This window comes from Syngnathus typhle, linkage group LG8 (genome assembly GCF_033458585.1).
Source record: "Syngnathus typhle isolate RoL2023-S1 ecotype Sweden linkage group LG8, RoL_Styp_1.0, whole genome shotgun sequence".
Taxonomy (NCBI): Eukaryota; Metazoa; Chordata; class Actinopteri; order Syngnathiformes; family Syngnathidae; genus Syngnathus; species Syngnathus typhle.
In genome coordinates this window covers 5192998-5219503 of record NC_083745.1, presented here as the reverse complement: position 1 = coordinate 5219503, position 26506 = coordinate 5192998, and the positions used below count along the sequence as shown (strand labels likewise).

Sequence of the window (26506 nt, the reverse complement as noted above, 5' to 3'; positions counted from 1 at the left end):
AATTAGAGAAAACAGTATAATTAATGAGTGACTCGCAATAAACGGCAATCATGGGAAAAAAAAAAAAAAAAAAAAAACACGGCTGCTAAGCTTTCACTACCACCAATTAAGGCATAATTACAAACAAATTATATATGTGTTTTGCTGTGGGCTCCAATTTAAAAATGGCTTTAATTAAAAGAGAAAACATGCTAATTAATTAAACAGCACACAAATCTACATTGAAAAAGTATGCTTTGTCTCTCAAGTAATTAATGAAATACAATAATCCAAATGAGATTCCCAGGCATTTGATAAAAGCTTTGTACCCATTTTTAAAATCCATTTCAAATTAATGGGTGGGAAATTTAATGTGAGTCATCCGGAGATACAATAAAAGTTCATTCACTGATAAATTGCTTATGATGAAGGGAAACAGAACAAAGAGGAGACTTTGACTAAAGTCAGCACAGGGGGGCCCGAGGGGGGTTGCGCAGGGACCAGTCAGCCTAATTCACTGATGGTGGGGAGGAAAAAGTCCAAATCTGATAAAGCCAACTTTCCATTAATGTTCTGCTCATTTATTTTATTACAACACAGCAGGGCAAAATAAAGGTGCGCAGGCGGGGGGGAATATTAATATCACAAAACACTCTTCTTTTGTTTTAGCTAAGCTGTCACCTGATAAAATGCCACAGCACCTTTTTGGGTTGGGGATGATTTTATTTAATGACACCGAGGCTTTTCCTGTCAGAAATTTGAGCTGCGCCATAGTGAGAAATTATATAACCATCGGTGTGTTTAAATGCTATAAAACCAAACGGTACTGGACACCAATTGTTTTTAAGTGGCATGTCTTATCCATCAAAACATCTTGTGTAAACGACGACATTGGATTTGAATTACATGGAACTAAGTCGTAATCAAAATCGGGTCATTTAACTTTCAAGCTGAAATACGAAGAATATTAATTTGCTGAGGGAAACAATTCCCTTTGTCATTTTGTGCAAGTAAAATTTAATAAGCATTCATTTCTTTTAATAATAATAAGAGACAGGAAGCGCAGGATGAAAATGTTAGAATTGTCAGGGAAAAAAAAAAAATTCAATCCGGCCAAACTAAGTTGCCCAACTCTGCTGTATAGTGTGCCTTATGGCTTTCTGAGGCCATGCGATGCATTTTTTTCCATTTTCATAGTCCTTGGCTCCTGCAGTCATGAAATGGACCCCCCCCCCCCCATTGTGGTACACTGAATCCAAGTTATGTTTTGAAGTGGTAATGCCTCTCTAATAGTTGAGATGAGTGCTACAGGGAGACTCGACTCTCTAACGTAGTGTGACAGTCTTTTGTCAGAAAAGAAAGCCATTCCTTCACATAAAGGACAACCTCAATTTCAAAGGACCTCACTTGCACTTGTTATTTAAAAAGGAAACAAAAGTGAGTCATTATTAAGGATGAATGGAACACAATAAGCAAAGTGTCGATTAACGATCGAATATTGCCGAGTTCAAAGCCAGGCTTTGTTTGACTTGATAGTTTCTTTATGGGCTATATTTATAAACTATATTTATGAAAGTATATCTTCTTCATTTTAAAGACACTTCTGAAGTGTCCGTTATCAAAATCATATCAAAATATTTGTAGTTATTCAAATAATGCTTTATTATGCTCAATATCACAATCTGTCATTGCTTTGACTTTAGTTTTTAAATTTTGGGGTGCTGTGTTGGCAAACGACGAATATTGTACGTTTTGCATCGTATTATCATACGGCAGTCCCTCATGCAAGGTTAACTTGGCTTTTGACTCATAATTTGTTTTCAACTTCCGGCACTGCCTGGTTTAGCTGACATAGCTGCAAAATCAATCTGCCAATGGACACTATCACATCTCCTGACAGAGCTTGAGGCTACATTATGCCTCAGTCACTCCATGTTATGCTAATTACAGAATTAATTAGCCCACATGAAACTGAAAAGTGCAAAAGGATGTGCATTTATTAAAAGCTGGAGAACCTGTCTGCTTAATAGGAGGACTTGGACCTTCAAATGTGCACCACTAAGGTACATGGATTTTTTTTTTTTTTACATTTGGGAGTTCAGTGGCTTATTTAAAAAGCAGTATTACCACGATGAGAAGAAGCGAGAGACATCTTTAGGAGGGAAGAGCCCTGAACTGCACATTTTAAACGAATACATTAAGGGGCTTTGTCTAAGCCATGAAGACGCTTGTGATCGTTTGGTACTAAAGAGGCAATGTGATCGCTTTACTTTGTCTTTGAACATTGCTGGCGGCGGATGGAATGCTCCAATTTGTTATGAATTTCAAAAGTTTTGTTAACAAAGAGTTGCAATGATCAATTAAAAAACAGTAAACGATTAAATTGTGTAATGCAGCACACAACGATAAAAATTGCTGATGCTGACAGCCAGCTTTCTGTTTCCTTCTCTTTGGCTCAGAATAAATCATGTCATCAACACGTCAGGGCATTTTCTTGACAAAACAATGCCTGGAGGGACAAACGGGCCTCTTTAGTTCTTCACAGCTGTCAGAATGCTTTTGCATCTTTTGCTAGGAAAACCTGTTTGTATTGTTTCTGGGAGGAAAAAAAAAAAGCCTGCCACAATCTTGTCTTGGTCTTACGAGCATAAACAAATTAAAGATTTAAGCCATTGCGTACCAAATGAGCCCACTCAATTAGAACCTTGAAATTGATTCTGGACTATTGATCCTCAAAATATTTGTCACATATTTTTGCTTCGTGCATCTTTGAATATTATAGATCTGGGTTGAAGTTCAAAAGTTATAGCCATAGAAGTTTTGTTTTTTTTACCACATTTACAGTAAATTCCCCGGAATTCTAATTGGTCACTTCACTGGGAATGAAATTATCACGGCTAAACAAGTAGAAGAGGATGCCAGACTGCTGTCAGGTCCCATCATCATTCTGGCAAAACACAAAGCAGGTTGCCAGGGAGGCAAAAACCTCGGCTCAGACTAAAACCAACCACCAGCACCCTAAGAAGCTTTTTCAAAGTGCAGTGCCGGTGCCAGTCACAATTTCGTTCCTTTAAAGCCCTCAGATTTGCCCAGTTTTCTTAGAATTTAGGTGAAAACATGAATAACTATACCAATAATTACTTGACAGTCATTTTAATTGACAATATTATGGGGTATATTCAATTAAACTAATAATTATAAATTAGAGGCTATATATACTATTGTTATGGTAACCATTAAATTAAATTTGAGTGCCTTTGAAGCCAAAATTAAAATAAAATAAAAAGAACATACAGCTGCGATTGTTGCGTTGTGTTAGCAACTATTGCAAAATACTAAATTGAATGCTGTCAGCAAAATATATAACAAAACAAAGAACTTTGATTTTACGTTTCAATATGAAGCAAAGGAAGTTAAAAGTAATGTCGTCGCTGTGTTTCTTTTCAAATACAATTACATGTTCGGGCTACACTTGATGCTAAATTACTTTCAAAACCACTTGATCCTTGATGCCTACCTTACCAAAGCGGGTGAGTTACAAACTTCAGGCGCTGCATTTAGGCACATGTACACTTCAAAGGTAAGAAACTCATACCGGCGGAATTATTTAAGACTTGGCTTTAAAGCAATGTACCCTTCATTAAAAAGCAGAGCCAAAAGTCTTTTAGAACTGCAGCACTTCAAAACTAAGGGGAGGGCTTTCCATTAACTCAATGGAAAAAAAAAAAAAAAGGCTGCAGGACTGAATGGTGGGTGTCTGGCTGTGTTTATGTTCTTCTATGTCTTTGCGGCAGAAATGGCCACGGATCCATTAGCCTGATTTGTCACAGCCAAAGCACCCCAAAGATCTCTTATCAGCACAATGTACCTCTCGAGTGGCGAGTCTGTCGCTCATCTCCTCCGCCTTTGCAGTGTCCCCTTCAGCGATGGCCCTCTCTATGCTCTTTTCTAGGCCGGACTGCATGAAGAGAGAGAGAGAAGGGGGGGTAAAAAAAAAAAAAAAATCAGCCTTTATGGGGGGGAATAAGGGTACAGTGGGGAAAAAAAAAAATCAAAGAGTAACTTCAAAAGTCCCCAGGGCCGTATTTTTAATATGATTGCCATTACTACAAATATGTAGATTTCCCCCTTACAAATGAAAACCTTTTTTTTTTTTTTTTTGATTGGATATTAGTGGGGAAATCTTAAAAAATGCTACAGGAGATTACCAAACATAAATGTCACTTTAATTACAAATTTCCATTACGGGACGAAGTAGAGCTTTGTGATTGCGGAGGCAGTTCTGCTGTGATGAGCCTATCTACGGAAGCAGACCGCCAGATTCCTTCAGCTCCAAAATATCATCACATTAAAATAAAATAGTTGCTACAACTGCGTCTCCTTTGATGAAACATTTGTGGCCCTCAACTTAAAATATAATCTATGAGGGGAAAATATAGTGTTTATTACCCCCAAAACATCCGGAACGTTCCACACCTCAACATGACTTTCCGTAAGGTGATCATTTTTAATATTGGCAGACATCTTTTGTATCCTAAGACATTCATTATTTTTAGGCAATTAAATTCAATTGAGGATAAAGCAATGTACAAAAATTGCATTTGAGGGATGAAGACTGTCTCATTACAGTTATGTCAAAAGTTTGGGATTCATTCAGCTTCTTTATCTTTTCATAGTTGCGCACGTCAGAATGAAAATAAATCAGCCAATTAAATAAAATACAAATAGTGCCAAAATAATTATGACAATCATTTCAAAGCCAAAATGGGAGCAGCTTTTATTCTCCGGGTCACTTATAATGCTCATTAATCTTGCGTACGTTCTGCTTCTCTTGCAGTTTCCAATGCTTCTGAATATAAAAAAAAAAAATGAACAACTTGTGAGGCATGCCGGAGGAACATTTTCCATCAGTACTTACACAAACCCTTGTTCGTCTTGCTAAGCAAAATTTGGGTTTTTATGAGGATTTGCACAGTGAAGGAGCACCCTAACATCTGACTTTAATCTCAAGCGCACAAGAAAGGAGCGTGCCTCTAATCTTATCACTAAATGTAGCTGAACGTAATCCTTAATATTCGACTCAATGTCAGGTTGGGTTTCCTGGAGGATTTTTCTAATCCAGATGTCATATCATATAAAACAATGAAAGAGCACAGTGGCATGGAAACACAAAAGGATGTGAGAGTGTCACGAACAGCAACTGCGTATTAAAACTCACTCGCAGATAAGATGGAAAGCCGAGGATTTTATTACCTTTTGAGGGGGGTTGGAACATGCAGGGGGATGAAATCGATCATTTACACCAAAATACTGCTTTAGCCCGTCCCAGTGCTTCTCCAGCTCCTCCTGACGCTCTCTGCTGACGGAAAAGGAAAGTTACAGCCGTCACCATTTTGTGGCCCTACAATATTGGGTTTGCATTCTTTTTTTTTGTATGTCATGCAGAGGATAAGGACTTCAGGATGATTTGTACCTCGTCTCTGTTGGCTCTTTGCCCTCTGTTTCTGTCAGTTGACAAATGAGACATTGTTAGCATCATCAAATCAACATACACACATGCAGCTTGAAATTCGCTACGCGAATTATTTCGCTGTCATTTCAACCAATGCTCAATATTAGACGACATACCAATAAAGCAAAAGGTGTCCGCACTAAATCTACTTTTCTAAGTTGTAATTACAATACAGGAGATGTAAACCATAACATTTAGTTAGGCTGTTGCTTGTCTACGGATTATAAAGTACTGCATTTCCTTAAATAGTGGTCCACATTACTGATAATTAATCATTGGGTGTGAGTTGTCCTCTTGAAAGACAAATGGCTTCGCTCCAAATAGATGCAAGATCTTTCTTCCCTGCACACTCCACAGTAGTGTTGTGTGAAATTGTTTTTCATGGTTCCGATTAGTTATGCCCCGTCTCTTTCTGTTATGGTCATTTTCTGCATTTAATCTTGATTGTTTTATTTGTTTAGTTCTGAAAAAATCCCTAACCCTAACATTATAAAGTGTAGTGGATGATTAATGGCGGCGTGCCCCATAAACACCATATGCATGCCCATCACCACTGCAGTTGAGTAAAAAAAAGAAAAATTGAAATGCGGTATCGATAGTAGCTAACCTTTCTTGCATTGTCGTCTTTTTCTTCTTTTTTTCCTCGGGAGTTTCATCATCTTCTTCTCGTCTTTCTTCTTACGCAGATCATTAAATTTCTTGAACATATAGCACAGTGAGTTCACAGGAGTTTTGCATTGATTTGCGCGTGCGCGCATTTTTGTGTTGTTGTATATCACGGATGTGAGCAATTGGAAGTCTTCCCCAGCTGACTTAACAATAGTCAAGTCAAGTCAAGTCAAGTTTGTTTACATAGCCCTAAATCACAAGCAGTCTCAAAGGGCTTCACAATACAACGCAACTGCAAAGCACGGTGAGTAGTAGCTTATTTGAGACACTATATATTATATAGTACAACATACTTGCCACATTTCCTGGGATATACCAGGCAGGCAGCATGTCGATGCTTCATTTGTAGCATTAATAACCGTAGAAGTCTTCACGTCGGGGTTATTGTTTATTACTTCCACGACTTGACTCTCATGCTCCTCTTCCTGATCATCCGGACTGAGATCGTCTTCTGTTAAGTCCTTGGGCAGAAGCCCGCTGTACATATTCATACGCGTTACGTTACGGACAAAGTCCGTAATTCCGTTAATGTGGAAAAACGGACCGATTATGCGATCAATTCCATATTTAAACAGCAGCCGTCAGTGGAAGCTCACATTTCCGGGTAAACATGGTGACGTCATGAGTAAAGGCGCACCAATTGGTTGATACTTGGTCAGCTGACCTAAGGATGATAATAATAATAGTAGTAGTAGTAGTAGTAATAATAATCCATCCATCCTAATAATAATAATATTTTTATTAATAGTAGAAATAATAAGACACTCTAGTACAGAAAATTGCTGGCTTGCAGCACCCACAAAATGATGAAAGTTAGGATTTGCATCATATGAGTGTACTTAGAAAATTACACAATTTTACTTCTATTCCGAATAGAATTGATTGTTGATACATTAAAGCACCTATGGAAATGGCAATATACTGTGCAGTTTTCCCTTTCCTTCACCCGGACCGGTGACAGTAACCAGAGTGTATTTCAAACACTTCTTTTAATCAATCTATTTATTAGACTGATTAACTTTATGTCTAATTATGACATTCACCGTATGGTCTTAGATGACAGACATCTTAGTGTCCAACCGATAACTAAGTCCATAGACATCAGTTCTGCTTCAGTCCACTGTTTTAACTGGGAATTTAGGGCTGACTGCAAGATGGGTCCCAAGAATTTTGTCACCAGAGCAGAAAGTCAACTGGATGGACATTTTCTTCAAAATTCCTGGCAACAATCCGAGCTAGTTTTCAGCCCCTAAAATAGTTTTTAAGGACACTTGCAGGTTCCAGTGATGTACTTCTAAATGAGGTGAGGTCCATAAATTATAAGGACGCCTTCAAATGTTAACCTATTTTTTGTGCCATATTCCTGGTGAGATAAGCTTCCTTCTTTGGCCCTCATTGCTTCAGGCATGACATTATTATTAGGATGATTAGCATGCAAATCTTGTATCACCCAGAGCACTGGCATATGCACATCTACCCTCAAATTGCTCTTTCACATTCGTTCCCATTAAGTTTTCTTTTGCTAACGTCTTATAGCAAAGCTGCTATAAGACTGCGCTTTGTGTCGTGAAGTCGACCAAGAGTGAGCCATATAGCAAACGTGTTAAGAATTTGATCAATTTATTTAAAAAGCTTTTTTTTTTCCCCTTACAGTTCTGAAGACCTAAACTATTCAAATGCAAACACGTTTAATTATATTTTGACCTATATTCACAGTGGCATACAATATTTTTTGCATTTGTTTCTGCTTTTGTTCTATTTCAATGTCTATTCATGAAATGTATTTATTATTTTCTGAACTCGTGTCCAGGTCAGAGTTGAGCAAAATAATTTTACCTGTTACAATTTCAATCAAAATGTGACAATTACAGAAAGACGCCATTAATTTATTCCATGCTAATTCTTAACTGTGTATTAATACACATTATGCTCATCCATTACTTCTGACCCCAAATATTTTTTTCAGAAATGAAGCAGCATTGAGGCTAAAAAAAAAAAAGACAAATCACAGGGACCTTGTAGCGTCCTTGAAATCCCGATACCGTAAATGAGAGATAAGTTTTGCAAAGTGCAGTGCACATTAAACAGGACAGATAAGCCTTCTGCTATATTGGATGTCATCTTCGACATGGAAAATCTCAAACTCATCCTCTAAATATTCAACCATTAACTGGTATCACTCACTCAGCATTATGGCGACTTTAATTACATGTGTGACTAGTTGTAACATCTGAAAGTAAATTTGAGTCCTAAGGTCTCACTAATGTTACAATATAGCTGCAAAAAAATAGACGTATTGATCATCAAGCTTTGCGCGCTAATTTACACTTGAATATCATCTTGTAGATTTCCCGCTAGCGACCTCTCTGTCTTTCACTTTTCCTGCCACTTGCTCCAGTTCATTATTTCCATCATTTCTTGGTAATTTGGAGTTGGCTGTTTAAAACTTGGAGTTTCTTATTAAGTTTTTGGCCACGGTGGATAAGAGTCAGGCCTGTAAAAAGCACAGAGATAAACTAATCATCCTAAAACCCTAATTATTAGTATCTTGCTGTGACAGACTGTTTTTTTTTTTTGTTTTTTTTTTGCGAGGCCCACCAAATTGAGCCTCAAATGAGGAAAGGCAAATCTGCGCAAGTGGTAATAATTTTAAGTCATTTCCATCTGGCGTGGTGTGGCAGAATTCATTAGTGCAGATTAGCACTGTGTGTACAAAGTAAATGAGATATCTTAATAGCAAACATGGAGGTCCTCGCCAATAAGAGGTAAGATGTTAAGAGGAGATATTTGAATACTCGTGCTATTTAAGCCAGAAGCTTCGCTAAACTCTTGACTTCTCGCCATACTTTGTATTGCAGCCGCATTGAAGTGAGATTAGTCATCTGTAAATCAAAATATGTATTTATTTGTCAGAATATAAAGTTAATTATGTGTGCATGGAGAAGGTTGGGGCGAAATAATTTGTTGCTATAATTACATCAGAATTGGGCACACACAATTGTAAAATACATGTATTGCTTGACCCTGGTTAGCCGGTGAAATAAATCCTCCTTCTATAGCCTTTGTTAATTTGTTTTTATCATCTCCAAGTGGTGTTTGTGCAGGCAGTTCAATTTGCATGTGTAATTCCACTGTGCAAATTGACAACAAGTAGATAATTCGAGGAAATAGGCTAGTCACGGGCCCGTGTGCTATCTTCCCAAGCCTGTTCATTTTGAGGAACCGCTGAGGCGTGAAACTCATACGTCAACTATTTCCTGACAACGCTCTGGCTTATTGTCCCCTAAAATGTCATTACAGCCATTATTTATGAAGCTAATTCATTTATTAAACCATATTTACTCTGACAGAATTTGTCACATTCTATCCGTATCCCGGGCGTTGCGTTTGGAACAGTGTCTCGGAATGAATATGTGCGAACGGGGGGCCCTACCCTCGCAAAGTTTTGTCACACACAATCCAGAGTATTCTGAAATTATCAGGGCTTTTCCGATTCATTGCCGAAACTTTTCACGAGGTACCTTTTGTTGCAGAAGTTCATTCAGCCAATTAAGCTGAATCATCATCATCAGATGAAGTGAAGCTATTTCAGAAGCAGCGATAAACCCCGCCCCCTGGCAGATTATCTCCCAAATGAACGTGTATTCTATAAATTGCGTCTCCTGCCGCCGACTTATTCGTCGAACAGGTTAAAAAGCCACACGACAGTGCGGATAATTTGCAATTGTGTAACATTGGCTACATTTGGGTGTTTCTCTCGGGATAATTCAATCACAGCATTCAGCCGCAGCCTTTGAACTTCACCCGTCACCCAAAAACACTTAACCGCAGCGTTGATGAGTTGTGTTTAAACTGTTTTACAATATTGATTTGGAGGCATGACATTTGAATTAAATGGCGGGGTGTTAGCTGTCATCCAGGCAGCTTGTCTCTTTTGGCGAGACAGGCGAGGTGGGGGCACCGAAGATAAGACTGGAGTATTTAGTGTGAAGAGACTGTAAAAAGGGATCAATGTGGAGGGTTACACACATGAGGTGGTGAAAGAAACTGTAATATCTGCGCTCGCTGCATTTGCGTCAAGGTCTATTTTGCGCTCGATAACGTAAATCACGGAGACAGCCCGCTGCCCGTCGTTTTGCACACTTTGTCACTCTGTGTCTTTATAGCAACCGAATGTGGTTACTTTGTAGCACTCCATTGAGCACCAATAAGCTTTTTAGTGAATATAAACACATTAAACATCAGCATTCTTGTGTCAAATCTACTGTGCCCACAGCACCGGACAAATGTACAGGAAGTGAGAAGGTGGGAGAAGCAGTGCTCGTATATTGAATTGGAGTTAGGCAAGTCAAAGCAAAAGAAACCAGCTCGTATCTTGAAAAAGGTCATCATTCAGGTCACTTGTAACTCAAGGCATACTGTACAAATGTCCTCATTGGTTGTTATAGGCTGTTTAAATTCTTAATGCAGAAAAAAACTAAGGTCTGACTATATTTTTCCGCAAGCATCCTGTCATAAATAACAAGTACAAAAGACCCGTGTGCCAGATTCGATATTAAATGTGATTGCTGAGCTGTATGAATGAGTGAGAAAGCCCTTTCATTTTTCTTTAACATATAGCTTTCTAAATAATTAAAGCCCCTTTGGTTCCTGCATAGTTTCACCTGAGCCAACCAGATTGGCATGAAATTAGCCATTTTTTTTTTTTTTTTTTTTATCCAATCAGATCAGCGCAGATTTAATCTGGACTCGCCTGCTCCACCATACTCTGACCCTTAAGAAGAAATCGTTTGTACAGTTAATTATAGCATAAGATGGGAGGTGCAAGCTTTCTTTGCCGTCAAATTTGTTTTATATTAATATTTGATGGAGATATTGTATATCTTAAAAGAGTGCATCAATTTGTTGCCCTGAAACACGGGTGTCAAACTCAAAGCCCGGGGGCCGGATACGGCCCGCCACATCATTTTATGCGGCCCGCGAATATGTGCAGCAAATTCGTGTGTCATTACTAGAATTGCAAATTATCTTCACTTTTAATTTTTTTTTTTTAAATATTTGACCAGTTTTTACTCATCTGATTTGAAAACAAGTTATTTGTCAGCTTGTTTTGTAGCTTTTACTGTAAATAATATGAGGTGCTCATACATTTATTTGGGTTGACAGTCATGGCCCTCGGAAAGAAGCTATGACTACAATGCGGCCCGCGAAAAAAATGAGTTTGACACCCCTGCCCTAAAAGAAAGCATTCAAAAATGTGAAATATTACCTAATGATTTCATTATGATAATAGCAATCATGGTCGGAAGCTTAAATGCCATCACACGCAGGAAACCTTGTGGATAAATCATAATTGCATGACCAGAATTGTTCATTATTATGTCGGCGGGTTTGCAGGTAACATTCAATCACGCGACTAGACCAGACTGTAATGAAAAGAAAAAGTAATGGCTCACAGAATTTAATCATATAAAGAAATAATTAAACTGTGCACAGATGGCCATAGCAAAGGTTACAATTGATGACTGAATTTGTTTTCAGATCGAAGCTGTGGCAACAATTTTATTTAAATGTCAGAATTTATTGTTTCCAGGAATAATCATTTTAATGACCTTAATGCAAAACAGATCAATTAAAATCCAGGAAAGTCATATTTGTCTGTTGACTGGAAAATATTTTAGTTTAGCAAATATGTTATATGGATAACTATAAAGCAAAAAAAAAAAAAGTGCTTGTCATATAAATTCTCAATTCCTCCAGTCTAACCTTCAAGGTTAATAATCCCTTTTAACTCATTCACTGCCAGCAGAAAAAATTATATTTGACGTCTATAACCGTCAATGTTAGTGAATGAGTTAACTGCAGTTTCTAAAATCTCCCTTTGTTTTAATTTATAGTAGATGTTTTTTTTTCTTTACAAATCTTATTACCCTACCTTTCGAGTATCGTAAGTGCACAGGTAAGCTCTCCATCATGGCGTCATGGCAAAGGAGCGGGATATTGTCAATTTTTTTTTTCTTTTTCCACCCAGAAAGCGAAGGGGGAGAGAAAGTGGGAGCCGGAATGCCTTGCCTTCCTCATTACACCGCTGTCATTTACTCTTCATCCCCCGTACTCTTTAGTGGCATTAAGACGGGATGTAAATTTGACAGTTAATGCTGTTAGAAAATGGCTAGTTCAAGAAGGGCAGGAATTAGAGATGGGCATTAGGCGCTGATAAGCTCCTTTCCTCTGCCGCCGCGGCTGCTTAACATTCATGAGAAAGTCATCATCAAACAACGTTATCACAGCTCTGTTGACGGCTGAGAAACATCATCACTATGATAATTTTTTTTTATAGCTGTGAGCCAAAAAAAGCGTTTTTTTTTTTTATTTCAGCGGTTTGTTAATGAGATAGGAGCTTGTTGGTATGGGCAAATGCAAACTTGCCACTCTCCAGCGTTTGTTTGAGTCCCCCCAGCCTCCCTCTTGTGCTTCCATCGCACCTCCTCCACACTGTTTAGGGGAGGGGAGCGGGGGGGAGCATTTTATGTGCTCCTTTCCAAGTGCTCTGTGTGCATTGCTGAAGGAGGGCCTTTATGTGTACCTTTGCAGATCAGGCGCTCAAAGAGAGGAAAACATGGTTATATCAACAAACGCTCTCTCCTAACAGCCCTGTCGCTGGCACCTGTCACTCACCTGGGATTTAACTGCGCAGCTTGAATGGGCTGACTCTTACGCCCATTGAGGCTGAGTAAACTCCTAATGTCGTATCTTTAATTCCACTATCATTGGGAGGGGGAACTCTTTTTGATAATTATGGCTTCAAACGATATGCATTGTTTCTCCATATTGACGTCTTCAGTCCCGTTGACGACTATAGAGGTCAAAAATAAATTTGAGCTGAGCTGAGTGAATCCATGATGCTGTGAAGTACTTGAGTCAGAGGTGTCATTTGCTCTGCTGTCACTGGCTGGAGTCATTCAAATATGCACCAGCTGCCAAGGCTAAGCAGCTTTCTTATGGATAGCAATGCAAACTGCAGATACCAAAATCTGATTTTGCCTTTATCACTGTTTGTAGAGTGAGCTTTGAGAGATTTCATCTCTGGAAATCCTTACCAGGGGAGACGACAGTGCATCAGCATGTTCTCACGACTTTTTAAACTTTTATTATTGATGCGGTGAGCTAAAATTCGATATAATGATGTCATTTTGTCACAGGAGGAACTGACGTGTTTGCAATTTAGAGTATGTGTGTAATGTAACAGTAATGAGTTCAAAATATATTATGAATTAGTCCAGGTACAGACATCATTTTGGTAGCTTCAGTATTACCCGTAATATGTACATGGATCATATATTGATGTTTTTTCTACATGTATAGCGCCACCTATGGACGTTACCGTCATGTGAAAATCTTTACTCGACAAAATTGCGTCTGGAAGATATAGAGCTTATCCTTGTGGAGAGAAAAAGCGCTACTTGGGAGGATAACTGTCTCATTCTTCAACTTTTCCATAACCCAGCTCCCTGTATTTATGATAATGAAATGTAATTCTGGCCCTTATTGACACACAGTAGTCTTTAAACCACGTAAAATATTCTCTTTTTACGCCCGCTCCCATATTTTAATCACATTGTCAAAATCCCCATTTCCTCTCATCAAGCCCATATTGCACTTTGCCATCTTTGCCCTATGCTGTCTGCTCCTCGCATTCAATTTTTCTCTGCGTTGGTGTTTATTTTGGTTAGAAAGACTGGATTATCCCTGGTGAAATAGTCAGATTCAAGATAATCTTGTAAATGCATTTGAAGAAATCTACATATAAAATAACTTTATCATCAATAGAAACCCTTTTTTTTCTCGTTAGTTTAAAGCTATCTTAAACTAGCTATGATTAAAACTTCATAATTGGTATTAACTCATTTTCTGAGGATAAATTGTTGTCAATATCAAAATGAGCTAATTCTGATTATTTTCTAATTCCTGTGTTACATCGCAATTAGGAGGTTTAATACAATTATATTGCAATAATAGTTATTATGTGTATAGTTTTGGAAACAAATCCGCTCATTGGGTGCAATACAAGCGACCACATCAAAGAAATAAAGTAAGGGAGCAAAGAGGATTGAAGCTAACGAAATACATTACACACTTATTAAAGTCATTTTCATTTTGCCTTCAAGACCTGGGCAAAAACACTCACATTTTTATTGTACGCCGAGGTAGGTTATGTGGATTTTTTTTTGTCCCTTTGTTAACTTTGAAGTTAGCTGAAAATGCATATAGGTAGACTAGGGTGGCATCAAATAATCAGCAACTTCAAAAAGCATGCTGCCACTTTAGCACTCCTAAAGCTAATGTCCCCAAGACATTCCGAATGGAAATTATTCAAACTCATTTAGTGGCAGCAAATTGGTCTAAGTTCAATCAGAAAACAGACTGACACTGAATAAGAAGTGCAGCCTAATTATACTTGTTTGTCAAATGAAATTTTCATTTGGGCAGAAATGAAACCTCGGAGCCAATACTTTTAAGGTGAGAGCCGAATTGTATTATCAGCTAAATGCAGTAAAATCCATAATCATACGATGATAATGAAAATGAAGCCAGTGTTAACATTCAGGCTTCCAATGCCCCGGGCATGCGGCGATAAAAATTAAGTACCATAGTCCTCTGCCAGGCACGCTGACACCCGGCCTGCTCTTTAGCCTCTTGGATGGCATTTTTTGCATTTTCAAAAGTTTATCAAGCTGCTGTTGCAATGTGGAAAATGTCATCGTGAAATGCACTGAAGGCAAATTGGAATTTCATTAATAGTGAAATTATTGCTTTTGACTGATGTTTTACTATGCTTGTTAAGAGTGGAAAAGTGAAACGCGGATGGCAGTTTTGTCTCGCTCGCCATTCGCTCCAAGTTAGAGTTAAGAGTTACAGATAAAAAAAATTAAAAAAAAGACTTTTTGACAGTCATTGGGTTTTGGTTATTGTCATTTGTTTATAAGTGGAGATGACTTTCAGTAGCAGTGGATTGGGGCTTATAGCAACGATAGCATCACACATAGGCGGCAGTAACCTCCGTCAGTAATGCTATCACCAGCACATGTAACATGGAGCCATTGACGGAGCCCGTGCTGTTTATTGATTTTCCCCCCGGTAATCCTCTCAGTGTTAATGTTGTCAGTGACGTAGGAGAAAGAGGTAATGGCTTGGATAACACGATACATTTTATTTCTGCACAAAATGGGACAACAGATTAGCATAAATAGAATAGTGATGTTCACGTTTTTTAAGTGGGCTTATATGCATTTATGGCATTTAAACTTGTATTTAAATGTTGATATATTTACTGCTGAAAATTAGCTTTGTCTTGACATTTATAGAAGAGAATAAATTTGAGAATTGAGACAGTATTATGACAAATTATGTTGAACAGTGGCCAGTATTCCAAATCTTAATTGTGATTATCACTGAATTTGTCATTTTTAATCATAATTAACATTTTCTTCAATTCTTATGATACACTTCTACTGATACTAAAAATATATTTGTATGACCACAAATGATGGCAATGAAGGCCTGTCACTATCAGATATTTTTAGAATGGATTATTCCATCGATTAATCGAATAACCGGATGGATGGATGGATGGATGGATGGATGGATGGATGGATGGATGGATGGATGGATGGATGGATGGATGGATGGATGGATGGATGGATGTTTTACAAATCCATCCACCAATCCAAAATATATACTGTACATAATTGTGTAGTAGTACATTATATATTTTCTCACATCCACCCCTTTTTTTTTTTTATTTTTTTTAGACTTGGTCTTCGTTTGACTTGAACTCCGCTGAAAATGGCACTCGCCGAAGCCTCTTCCAAACAACAGCGATATCGCTGATCAGATGGTAAATTCCAGTGAGCCAATTTTCCTTCAGCTTGCTTTATCTGCAGTGGTCAGTTTGAAGCAGTACAACAGCTTACAAACTCACACCATGCACTGTGGACATAAGCTTTGATGAAGTGACAGCCAAAGCTTATGGATGTTATATTTCACACTTCATATCAGCTTTTCAATGCTTGATGTATTACGAGAAGTCATATGAACAAAACTTAGTCACACAACAATTTAGTGCGGAGTTTTTATGGCTGGAACTGTTTTTTTTTTCTTTCTCTATTGGTGTTCCCCAATAAAATAATGTTTAATTACACCAGTCAGAGTATTACTAGTGTCATTTGAAGGATTTACTGTCATTTAAAAAATCAAAAAAAAAATTATTTTCATTACAGTCTAATGGGACTCAATGATGTTTGATGCAAACTTATTTCAACGGACATCTTTCAAGCAGTTGTCTTGATGATAATGAGGAGGAAGGAGGACATGCCTGGCATGCAACATTCAGAGTGGATACTTCAGATTTGTAGTGGAGCTCTGACCTCTTGTGTTTTTTCGTGGAAGTGCAATTCCAAGCTCCTCTTATAGAAAGCTTTGTATTATTGTAATAAAAAAAAATAATAAAATCAGAAACCACTTGATAGTTCATTTTCCAGTCCAGCCATAAAGAGTGTTTGATAGAACCCCCTAGGAGATTTCTTTTAGAAATGGCTCTGATCAGGTTTTGAAAAGGCCTATAGAAAGATTCCACTTGCAAGTCTGAGGAATGGGGAAGGAACATTTCTCAAGGCAACCACGTCTGTAACAAAGGAATGGATGTAATTCCTGGTCAGATATCCATTTCATTGATCTGCATTTTAAGTGGTTCTGTTCTTACATATGGTTTAGGAATTTTTCTGCTTCTCATCCCTAACTTCTTTTCTTTCTTTTTCTCACCCTCCGTCAAGACAAATACACCACAACGTACACCGCAATCTTTTTTTTAACTCATTCACTGCCAACCCATCTTTGACGTCTATAACCATCAATGGTACTGAATGAGATCATTTTTAAAATTGATATTTATTTTTGTTCCAATTACTTAAGTCTCTTTCGAGGTTTACATTTGATAACGTTCATCTGTATTCTTCTACCGTCGCCCCTGATCAGCAATGCGTTTTAAAAGGTGCCCCCTATCCCCTCGGCCATTGTGAATTCATCACACGAATCAATCGCTGTCGACCCAGCAAATCCTAATGAAGCAGAAATGTGTCACATTTGCCCCACAATGAGTATAAGTGGCAAACTTTGTCAAGAAAATGAAACTATTATCTTCAACACGACGAACAGGGGACTCAATATAAATAAATGAAAGTTGCGCTTATCTAGTGGACAGTGTGATTACAGAGTTGACATCCAAATTGACTGTCTTATCGTGTTGTAGTGGCTTTTCAGCTGAGTGGAGACTGTAGATGAAAGCAAAATAATCTTTAAATAGCAGTTAAAGATGGCTGTTTGATAAGTTGTTCCACAACAGTTTTGATCAATGAAGCATGCATTCAATATATTGCCTATTTAGATGGTTGAGATAAACTTAAAAACAGAAGATAAACTAAACTGGGCTTGTAAATGATTCATAAGTTATATTCCCCCATTATCTGGCAAAAAAATTGATGACGTTTTTTTTTTTTTTAAATGCACATTTTGAATATATTTATATCTATTTTAGATTTGGTTTTCCTGATTTACATGTTTAGCCCGGTTAGCGCAGCTCCACATTTGTGCTAGCTTTCGACAAACCCATATATGTCCTCCACAGCCCCTGAATTGGATTGAACGTCGTCAGGTGGGAGCTGCGCTTGTGGAAAATGTCAAAGCTATTTTCCTCTTTACCAGTCAATGCATTGCTTGCTTAATAGTAATTGGATTCTTATCCTCCTGTTTGCTCATCATTTCCCACCCTCTAGTTATTCCAGCCCTAAACTCCATTTAAAGTTTAATAACATTTTAGAATAGTTCCCATTCAAGTAAACAGAATCCGATTACCTAGATGAATTGAAAATATATGTCTGATGCCAGTTTATTTGATTTATGTATTCAAGGGGCCCCGACTGAAGACGGTTTAAAGCAAACAAATGGCTGCTGTTCGTTTTTCAGCAAGGGATATTTTTTTTCTTCTTGAATTCTTTATGTTCTATCAGCATATCATTGTGGACTTAATGGCAAAGAAAACACAAAGAATGAGTACTATCCTTAATTCGTTTATTTTTTTTTCTACTTTCCTTTCTTTGTTACTTGGTTTGTAAAAGCAGACGGTACTTTTCGTAAACAGTCAGAGGCTGAAACTATCGTTTAGAATTTCTCTCTCTATGCCTCCCATTGTGTTAGAGGAAGGAGCTGTCTTACGTAAGTGCTTACCAAATGAGGTTATAGTGTTTCCCTACCAACTGTAAATTTCAATAATTTGTTGGAGGAGACCTCTGGCCATCACTTTATCATATTATCAATGGCGACTCCATTTCCCTTCTCAAACCCTGACCCCGGCCCTATTACAGTACTGTAATGAAGTGCAATGGACTAGTAATTGGTCTGCATTATAGCAGCTCAGGTAACATTAGACTTATTTTCTTATCACAATGAGCCCTGCTGGTGACTCTCAATGAGAAACCAAACACACTCTCTTTCTTTTGCAGGCTACAGTATCATCCAAATAACATTTGAACTAGAGACCCACTGCCCATTTCAGTTTTCCATTTCAAGATTGCAGTCCGTGTCTTTAGATTGGGCTTTGTTTCTAGTTTCCTCCCATTTAAAAAGGCTCCCCAAACCACTGGAAAGAACTTAAAGCTTTCTCAAGATGGGGAAATACAGTAAATGAGTAGGTCAAGGCTTGTGAGGGTTACTTGAAAAAATGTATGTATTGTACAGGGTTTTTTTTTCTTCCCTGTTTTTTTTTTTTTTTTTTTTAATGCAGTGAGTAGTGTAATCCAAGTACAATTTATTTAAGTAATGCAACTTGATTACTTTTAATTACTCTTGACTTTACTTTTAATTACCCCATTACCAAATATGGTAAAAAATATATATTATAGGACTAAAATATAAATAAAAATAGTATAGAAGTAGAGTAGAATAGTAGAGAGAGAGAGAGAGACAGACAGACAGAGAGAGAGAGACAGAGAAAGAGAGAGAGAGAGAGAGAGAGAGAGAGAGAGAGAGAGAGAGAGAGAGAGAGAGAGAGAGAGAGAGAGAGAGAGAGAGAGAGAGAGAGAGAGAGAGAGAGAGAGAGAGAGAGAGAGAGAGAGAGACAGAGAGAGAGACAGAGAGAGAGACAGAGAAAGAAAGAGAGACATAGAGAGAGAGACATAGAGAGAGAGACATAGAGAGAGAGACATCGAGAGAGAGACATAGAGAGAGAGGATGGACGAACTCACCGACGGACGGACGGACTCACTCACGTACGGATGGATGGATGGATGGATGGATGGATGGCTGGATGGCTGGATGGATGGATGGATGGATGGATGGATGGATGGATGGATGGATGGATGGATGGCTGGATGGCTGGATGGATGGATGGATGGATGGATGGATGGATGGATGGATGGATGGATGGATGGATGGATGGATGGATGGATGGATGGATGGATGGATAGAGCAGCTCTCAAAACCTGTGTCCTGAGATGCAGGATGTCAGGTCACAGTTGTGACCTAGCACAACGTGTGTGCAGTTTAAAAAACAAAACAAAAAAACAGGATATTGGCTAACAAGGTTAAGATATAGGAGCAAAATATTCTCTTATTAAACTCAGGCTGTGGAGATTTGACTTGAGCCACCTAATAGATAGTGGTTTTGAAACAAAAGGTAACGGGACGGTCATGCATATAGCGGCTAATAGCAGGGTTAGGAAAAAAATTAGGGGATTGGTTTTCGACAGGAAATTGTTCTTAAAGACGGGTCATGGATCACCGTCTTCTTCACAGGGAGCTTCAAAAGCCCGAGTGAACTTTTGCTACAGCCATTAAAAGGTCTCCATGGCAGAAGGTCAAAGTAGAAACCAAAGTAATTGTACTACTGGAGAGAGGCAAAGCTAAGTAAATTGATGTCACGGCTGGGATTTATTGTAAGACGAGTGAATAAGCTGTCTTTTGTAACTACAGTATTAGGAAACTTTGATTGAGGCCATTGCAAATACGCAGGTGATGCCAAAACATACTGGACAGGCCTATAAATGTTCAAGTGGACAGCTAACCTTGTTTTTTTTGTTTGTTTGATTTGATGAGTGTACTTTGTTACGTAAAAAAATCTGACAAGAAATGGCGGTTGGATGGTGCCAATTGCTGTTTTAAGTAATACCGCAGAATCCTGAAGAAGTGCCAAGATCTGGTTGTTCTATGATCATCCATGATTACTGTGTGTTCATTGGCATTCACAATGTTCAGATATGGGTGCATCAATTTGAGAAAAGTCTTTCACCAGTGTAGCCAACCACACATAAATAAAATGTCTTTTACCTCAGAAACCATTTGCAATCCAAACTTTCACTCATTGCTTGAATTGAGGCTTTCGCTTAGCTTATTAGTTCTGAAGTAGCAAAGATATCATAAAACTTTATTTAACTGTGGCAATTTCATGACACTGGGTAAATACGAAATCTCTCTCTATATATATATATATATATATATGTATATTATACACACACACACACATGTGTATTCACTTTGAGTAACATTGAGTGGGTTTTAAATGCACATTTAGATGTGCATTTAAATTGCTGTCTCTTATACGTTACATGGATGTTACAAAGTGACAAAGAAATTTCAGTCGACTGACCTAACTGGTTTTATGCTGCCCTCTTGTGTTATCATTAATGTGGTGACATACACGTAATGTAGGATATGTATATGATATATATTTGTATATGATGTTATATACATATATAATATGCATATGATATATATATATACACGTGTGTGTGTGTGTGCATGTGTGTGTGTGTGCATGTGAGGCCTCCGGAGATGACACGGTTGCTGTTGCACATCTGAGTGAGTTGTGCTGTGTTTCTCACTTCTTCAACAGTTTCAGGAAGTCAGGGTGAAATCAGGAAACTCAATGTTGCTATTGATAGAGCAGTGAAAGCTAACGTATTCTCGTTTGAAGAGCTCGTTGAATTTGCTTTTTTGAAGGGGAATCAAAAGACTCTTTTCTTTGAACGATGTTCCTTGTGAACTGATATTAAACATCTTTAAGACACCATAACCATGGAAGAGCAAATCTCTTGTGGGAACTCAGGTAAATTAGTACTCTTTCAATCATAACTCTATGTCTAATTTGTCTTTTTGTTGTTAAATGTGATTTTGATATAGTGTGATGAATTAAAAACAAGATTCTTTTCATCGCTAATCTTTCTGTATGAGCGTAACAAATGAGGAAGAACTTTGAGCCCTGCTTTGGGGTTCAATAATAATCTGTTGATGGCAGCGGCCCATTAATAAATAACATGTCAGCCCTCTCGGCACTGCCGTCAGCGCAAACTGTGATGAAGATGATTACTCGTCTTGGGTTTCTTCCCCAGTAAGCAAGCGCAGAGGTGAACTTGACCTGATTAAACACTTTAATGAGTCAAACTAAATTACTCTGACTGCTGTTGACACAGTGCAGTGTTTGTACAATTCCTTGTGGACTGACTCTCTGCACTGAAATAGCCAACAGTTTGGACATTCATGCTCAAACCACATTCACCTTGACATTCCACAGCCGGACAGCCGGTATGTTGTCGAGCATTAACACGATAAACATTAGCGGCGGTTACATGGACATGAACGCATAATATAGCTAGTGTCGCATCATTAGCATAATATTTGGGATGATTACACGGATTGCTAATTTTACATGGTTTAGCCGCATTATAGAGCTTCAGCATCTTTATTTATTTTCTTATTTTCTCGTGAAATGATAAATGATATGCTCCTTTAAAAAAAAAAAAAAAAACATTTATTCAGGTGTAATGATAATATCCTTGTTTTTACAAAATTAGTGTGATAAGTATCATTCGTACTCCTCAGTCATGCTAATTTGCGCTAAATAAAATGATACTTTACTGTGCTTGTATAATAATATAATAATTTATAATAATAATATCAAATATACTAATATACTATTTTTATTTTTTACAGTTAATTCCACAACCCTGTCAAACCACGAGGTGTTAATTCTGCACACTGTCGAGGCACAGGAATGGGCAGCATATTTGCAGCAGATCGTGCAAAAGAGCTCCAAGAAGTTCCACAAGAGCTCCATTTTACTTTATACCATCTCCTCAGCTGATCAGCTCCAAGATTCCAACTTTAAAAAAAATCCCCACAATTTCAAATGCATCGTGCTGCTCCTCACCGGAGGATTCATAGACTTAATGTCCGAGCCCGAGCTGAGCGGAAGCCTTCAGGTGCTTCTCCGGCCATCGCACAGAGTGTTGGCGCTGTTGTGTGGTGTGACTGAAGAAGACGTACTCACAGCTGATCGCTTTGAAGACTGGTCAAGTTGGAAGAAACTGCATGCTGAGGATGACCCTGCTCTCTATGTCTCTTCCATTTTGGAGACAGTTTCTAACAGTAGGCTTTGTATTCTGGTTGTTGTTATTTCTTTTTTATTATTATCTTCATTGTTGCTGTTTATTTAGGTCAAGTGATGTCAGGAAGGAGGTCGTCAAAAGATGATGAACATGCAACCACGGGTTTTTCAGTGAGTGAGGAAATGAGCCCACATTCACACCTCAACTGCCTCACTGTTCAACCAACCCGACTTCTGTGTGGGGTAAGTGTGCGCTCACGACACCATCGATGTGTAGTACGTGCTCCATTGATGTTTGTCGTTCAGGCACAGGAACGTATTTTTATCATCTTCAATGATAAATTAGTTGGTCTCTCATCACCACAAGTGGAGTTTTCTTCTAGAAATAACGCACCAGAATATTTTCCATGCACCGTTGTGAATGACTACACAATAAGTCTAAGCGCACCAGGTAAGTATTTTGGAATTTTCCCCAGAAAGTAGTGATCAGTGGAAAATAAATAAGTTTTGAACATACTACTTCTCTACTCAAATTTATGGGCATTATTTTACTTCCCAGAAATGCCCGAAGGTGAGATATCACTCACCTTGTGCTCGAAGCAATCACGTATAAGCTTGAAGTGTGTTACATATTATACCAACATGGGAGAAGTCAGCCGCTGTCTTGAAAATGTTGCCGATCCCATAAATTTCCTCTGCCAGGTAAGACATTGTATTATTTATTGAGTCCCCATGCTAATTTCCTAGGTTTTGATATTTATCCTGTTTTTTGGTTTTTTTCTGCAAGGCCTTCAATTTGACGTCCAATTCAGTTGAGTTTTTGGACAACATTTTAACCGACTCAATAAAATCCAAGATGCCAGCATGTCTTCAGCTGTTTGGGATTGAGCAGATAGAGGAGAACAATATGACGACATGTGAGTGCAGCAGAACTATTCTTGTTCATCTTTTTTTAGGGGAGGAGGGGGGGGGGGGTCCTTTTAAAAATACCCTGATGTTTGAGGTAGACCAACATAGTAACGAATACATAGTTGACCATTCCCTAGGAAACAAGAACTCCAAGAAGAAATTTGCTAAAGATGTATGTATCACATGACTGGGCAAGTAACCACAAGAGGGCGCAAATCCTTGCTCCAACTTGATCTGTGCACAGCTGCTGCCCCCCAAACAGAATACAAGCCATTTTTATAATGGTCTGTCTAATTATATATGATGCAAAAAATGTCAATTCAGTATCTATCACTTGACATTTGACTGTGTCCTTTAGGTAAGCGCAATGAGGAACTTCCAACGTTGCTCCATTTTGCTGCAAAGTATGGTCTGAAGAAGTTGACGAGCGTTCTACTTCAGATTCCCGGGGCGTTGCAATCTTACAGCGTGATGAACAAAAATGGAGATTATCCAAACACGTTGGCGGAAAAAAATGGCTTCCCAGATCTCCGAGAGTTTATTGATGAAGTTGTTGTAAGTCCATCATTATCATAGTCTGTTCATTGGCATGTCAAGAGTTGAAATTTGACCATATCTTGTTTCCTAACAAATGGAGCTGACTACAGATATGCTCAAATCTGATGATCCAGAAGAGAGTACAGACGACTATGAAGACATGTCAACCAAAACGAGCTCAGGTTATGCCAGCGACATGTGTGTCTCAATGCTGGGAATAAACCCCGAGTGTGCAGACGATCTATGTGATTACATTCTTTATTTCATATATTTTCTTCATATTAGTCAAATTATGAATTTTGGGAGAAAGATTGTAAAACTGATGATGTGCCTGTAGATGAAGTGATGAATGCCGCCGTGGAAAATCCAGATGATGTGATGTTGAGGACGTTTTTTCAAGGTGAACAACCGTCAAAGCAACATTTTGGAATGGCAATGATGCAAAATCTAAAAAAAATGTTTTTACTTTCAGCGAAACCTCACAACGTTATAGTCCAGGATGAAAGAGAACCACCTAAATGTGAGCAAATGGAGTCCAATGACCCGGATGGAACTGATCATGAGTTTGACCCATACGACCTCTCGAGTGAAGATATTTATGATACTTTGGATGAAAATAATTGCCACAATGCAGCAGTCCTTTCCCGACCGCCGGCCCCGATCCCGAGACCTGAAATGAAGCCTGAACCCGAAAGGCCTGTCACTTTTATTTCAAGAGGTAGTACTTCACATTGAACCATGACACCTACTGCAGTTTTGCTCCTGGACTACGCAACTAACTCTGTACTTGTGACAGTATTTTCAGATAAAGCGACGTCCCAAAGTCAAACGACGGAAACTTCAAATCAGAAAGGTAACCAGACTGTAAATTTCCCGACGTCAAATATAATCTGCTGTTCGACCTCCATTGAGTTTGAATTTATGATGATGATCTGCAGCTCGGTCTGCGACGGACCCCCTACCTGTGTATGACTTATTTGCCGGGATGAAGACACCTGGTCAGAGACAACTCATAACCCTGCAGGAGAAGGTCAAAGTAGGTCAAATTACCGTGGATGAAGCTGTCGGGGAATTCAAAGCTTGGCAGCTGGACCATGACAGCAGAGCAAGCTCAGTGCGCTATCAACAGGTAAAACGCTCACTATGTGCAAAATGCTAATTAACAGTCAGCGAGGGCATCTCCTGAATTTTTATTTCCCTCAGGAGAATCTGAAAAGACTAAGAGCAAGCATCAACAGGCGTCACAATGAGAGAGACAAGTCAGGGAAGGAACTTGGTAACATGTTTGTTGTGTCTTCATGGAGATTAGAATAAAGTCATTATTTGGTTACAACTAGCGTATGATATTGTGTGTCACCGAGCAGATTACGAGATAAGCGCTCCACTGCAGAGAAATTCCTTTTGGGGAGCCACCGTAACATTGGAGTGCGCTGTATACGACTCCACGCCCAGAACGCTGCTCCCGTCCTCTTCAGTAGCTCAGCCGATCCAAAGAGGAAGTTGGAAGACCGGGAGTACATCCAGTACATCCAGTGAGTCTGCTCTGAATTAAATAAAATGATTTAATATGTTATTAAAATTTTTAAAAAATAGTTTATATTATTAAAATTAAAAATAAATAGTGTGGATATATTTTTAAATGCTGACTTTTTTTCTATGTTGCTTTTATTTTATTGGCTTTTCATTTATTGTGTCTAGCAACATAAGCAGTGAGTGTGTGTTTTCCTTTACGAGGTACTGAAAGCAACAGACTCAGCACTCATAGCAATTTAAGCTACAGCAGCGGCCCAGAGCCTGATTTAGAGGTAAGCCTGGAAAGTGTTGTGTTTTGATTGTGTTAATTTGTGTCAGAATTACAAGACCAGTATTTTATTTTGTCCAAGGACTCTTCAGAAAGCCTCCCTCTTCCACCGAGACCTCCACGGCCTCCTGATGCTGCTCCACTTATTCCGCCCCGAATTCCTCCGCGCAATTCTCAAAGGTCCGTTTGTCCGTGAAGAACATAAGCGCAGTAAAAAGAATGTGACACTAAACAATATATTACGTGTTAAGTGTTAAGACACAAGGCCCAAACGATACGACTCACCACCTCAACTGATTGTCGTAAAGAACTTTTTTTTTATGGTCTTGACTACAACATCAAGCCAACGCACGTGCCATCTTGTCTTACAGCACGTCGGATAGCATGTTGCACGAGCGTTATGTCTCCTGCCTGACCCGGGTGCCTCCTCAAAGACCTCCTCAAAGACACAACAACTCTGCTCCTCCTCTTCCACGTCGATTGCGGTGATGGACTGTGGTCAATTTCTTTCTGTTAAATCTGGTTTCAGTTTGTGTGTGTGATGAAGAGTTTATCCAGTTAGAACTTCTGATATAAATTGCACATTAAATCGGCTTTGAGTTTCAGGACATTCAATTAAATAAAGTACAATGCGTACGGTATGTCAACCCAAATAGCACATTAA

At 38.5% G+C, this 26506-nt stretch overlaps 2 protein-coding genes across 5 annotated transcripts in view; one reads left to right on the top strand and one right to left on the bottom strand.

Annotated features, from left to right (window-relative positions):
* fam204a (family with sequence similarity 204 member A) overlaps nucleotides 1-6786 on the bottom strand; it is an 11401-nt gene extending 4615 nt beyond the window's left edge. The window contains exons 1-5 of one of the 2 annotated variants that reach the window (XM_061284532.1): nucleotides 6454-6786; nucleotides 6099-6189; nucleotides 5453-5483; nucleotides 5233-5338; nucleotides 3848-3937 (exon numbers count right to left, since the gene is read on the bottom strand). In XM_061284532.1, coding sequence (XP_061140516.1) covers nucleotides 3848-3937; nucleotides 5233-5338; nucleotides 5453-5483; nucleotides 6099-6189; nucleotides 6454-6651 — 516 coding nt within the window. In that variant the 5' untranslated portion in view covers nucleotides 6652-6786. The remainder of the gene's footprint in view (nucleotides 1-3847; nucleotides 3938-5232; nucleotides 5339-5452; nucleotides 5484-6098; nucleotides 6190-6453) is intronic. The other variant, XM_061284533.1, reaches the window with a different exon arrangement.
* On the top strand, nucleotides 6257-26506 carry pik3ap1 (phosphoinositide-3-kinase adaptor protein 1). Of its 3 annotated transcripts, none has more exons than XM_061284531.1 (17): nucleotides 6257-6404; nucleotides 15973-16058; nucleotides 22202-22636; nucleotides 22705-22838; nucleotides 22902-23046; nucleotides 23155-23297; nucleotides 23383-23512; nucleotides 23863-24059; nucleotides 24142-24286; nucleotides 24379-24759; nucleotides 24838-24894; nucleotides 24980-25170; nucleotides 25245-25317; nucleotides 25406-25573; nucleotides 25776-25846; nucleotides 25925-26022; nucleotides 26214-26506. In XM_061284531.1, exons 3-17 carry the CDS (start codon nucleotides 22438-22440, stop codon nucleotides 26329-26331), a joined length of 2250 nt encoding a protein of 749 aa, XP_061140515.1. In that variant the 5' UTR covers nucleotides 6257-6404; nucleotides 15973-16058; nucleotides 22202-22437; the 3' UTR covers nucleotides 26332-26506. The 3 variants fall into 3 exon arrangements, with proteins under 3 accessions (XP_061140515.1, XP_061140514.1, XP_061140513.1); XM_061284530.1 differs by lacking the exons at nucleotides 6257-6404; nucleotides 15973-16058 and adding an exon at nucleotides 21093-21317 and having other exon boundaries at nucleotides 24379-24441; nucleotides 24514-24759; XM_061284529.1 differs by lacking the exons at nucleotides 6257-6404; nucleotides 15973-16058 and adding an exon at nucleotides 21093-21317.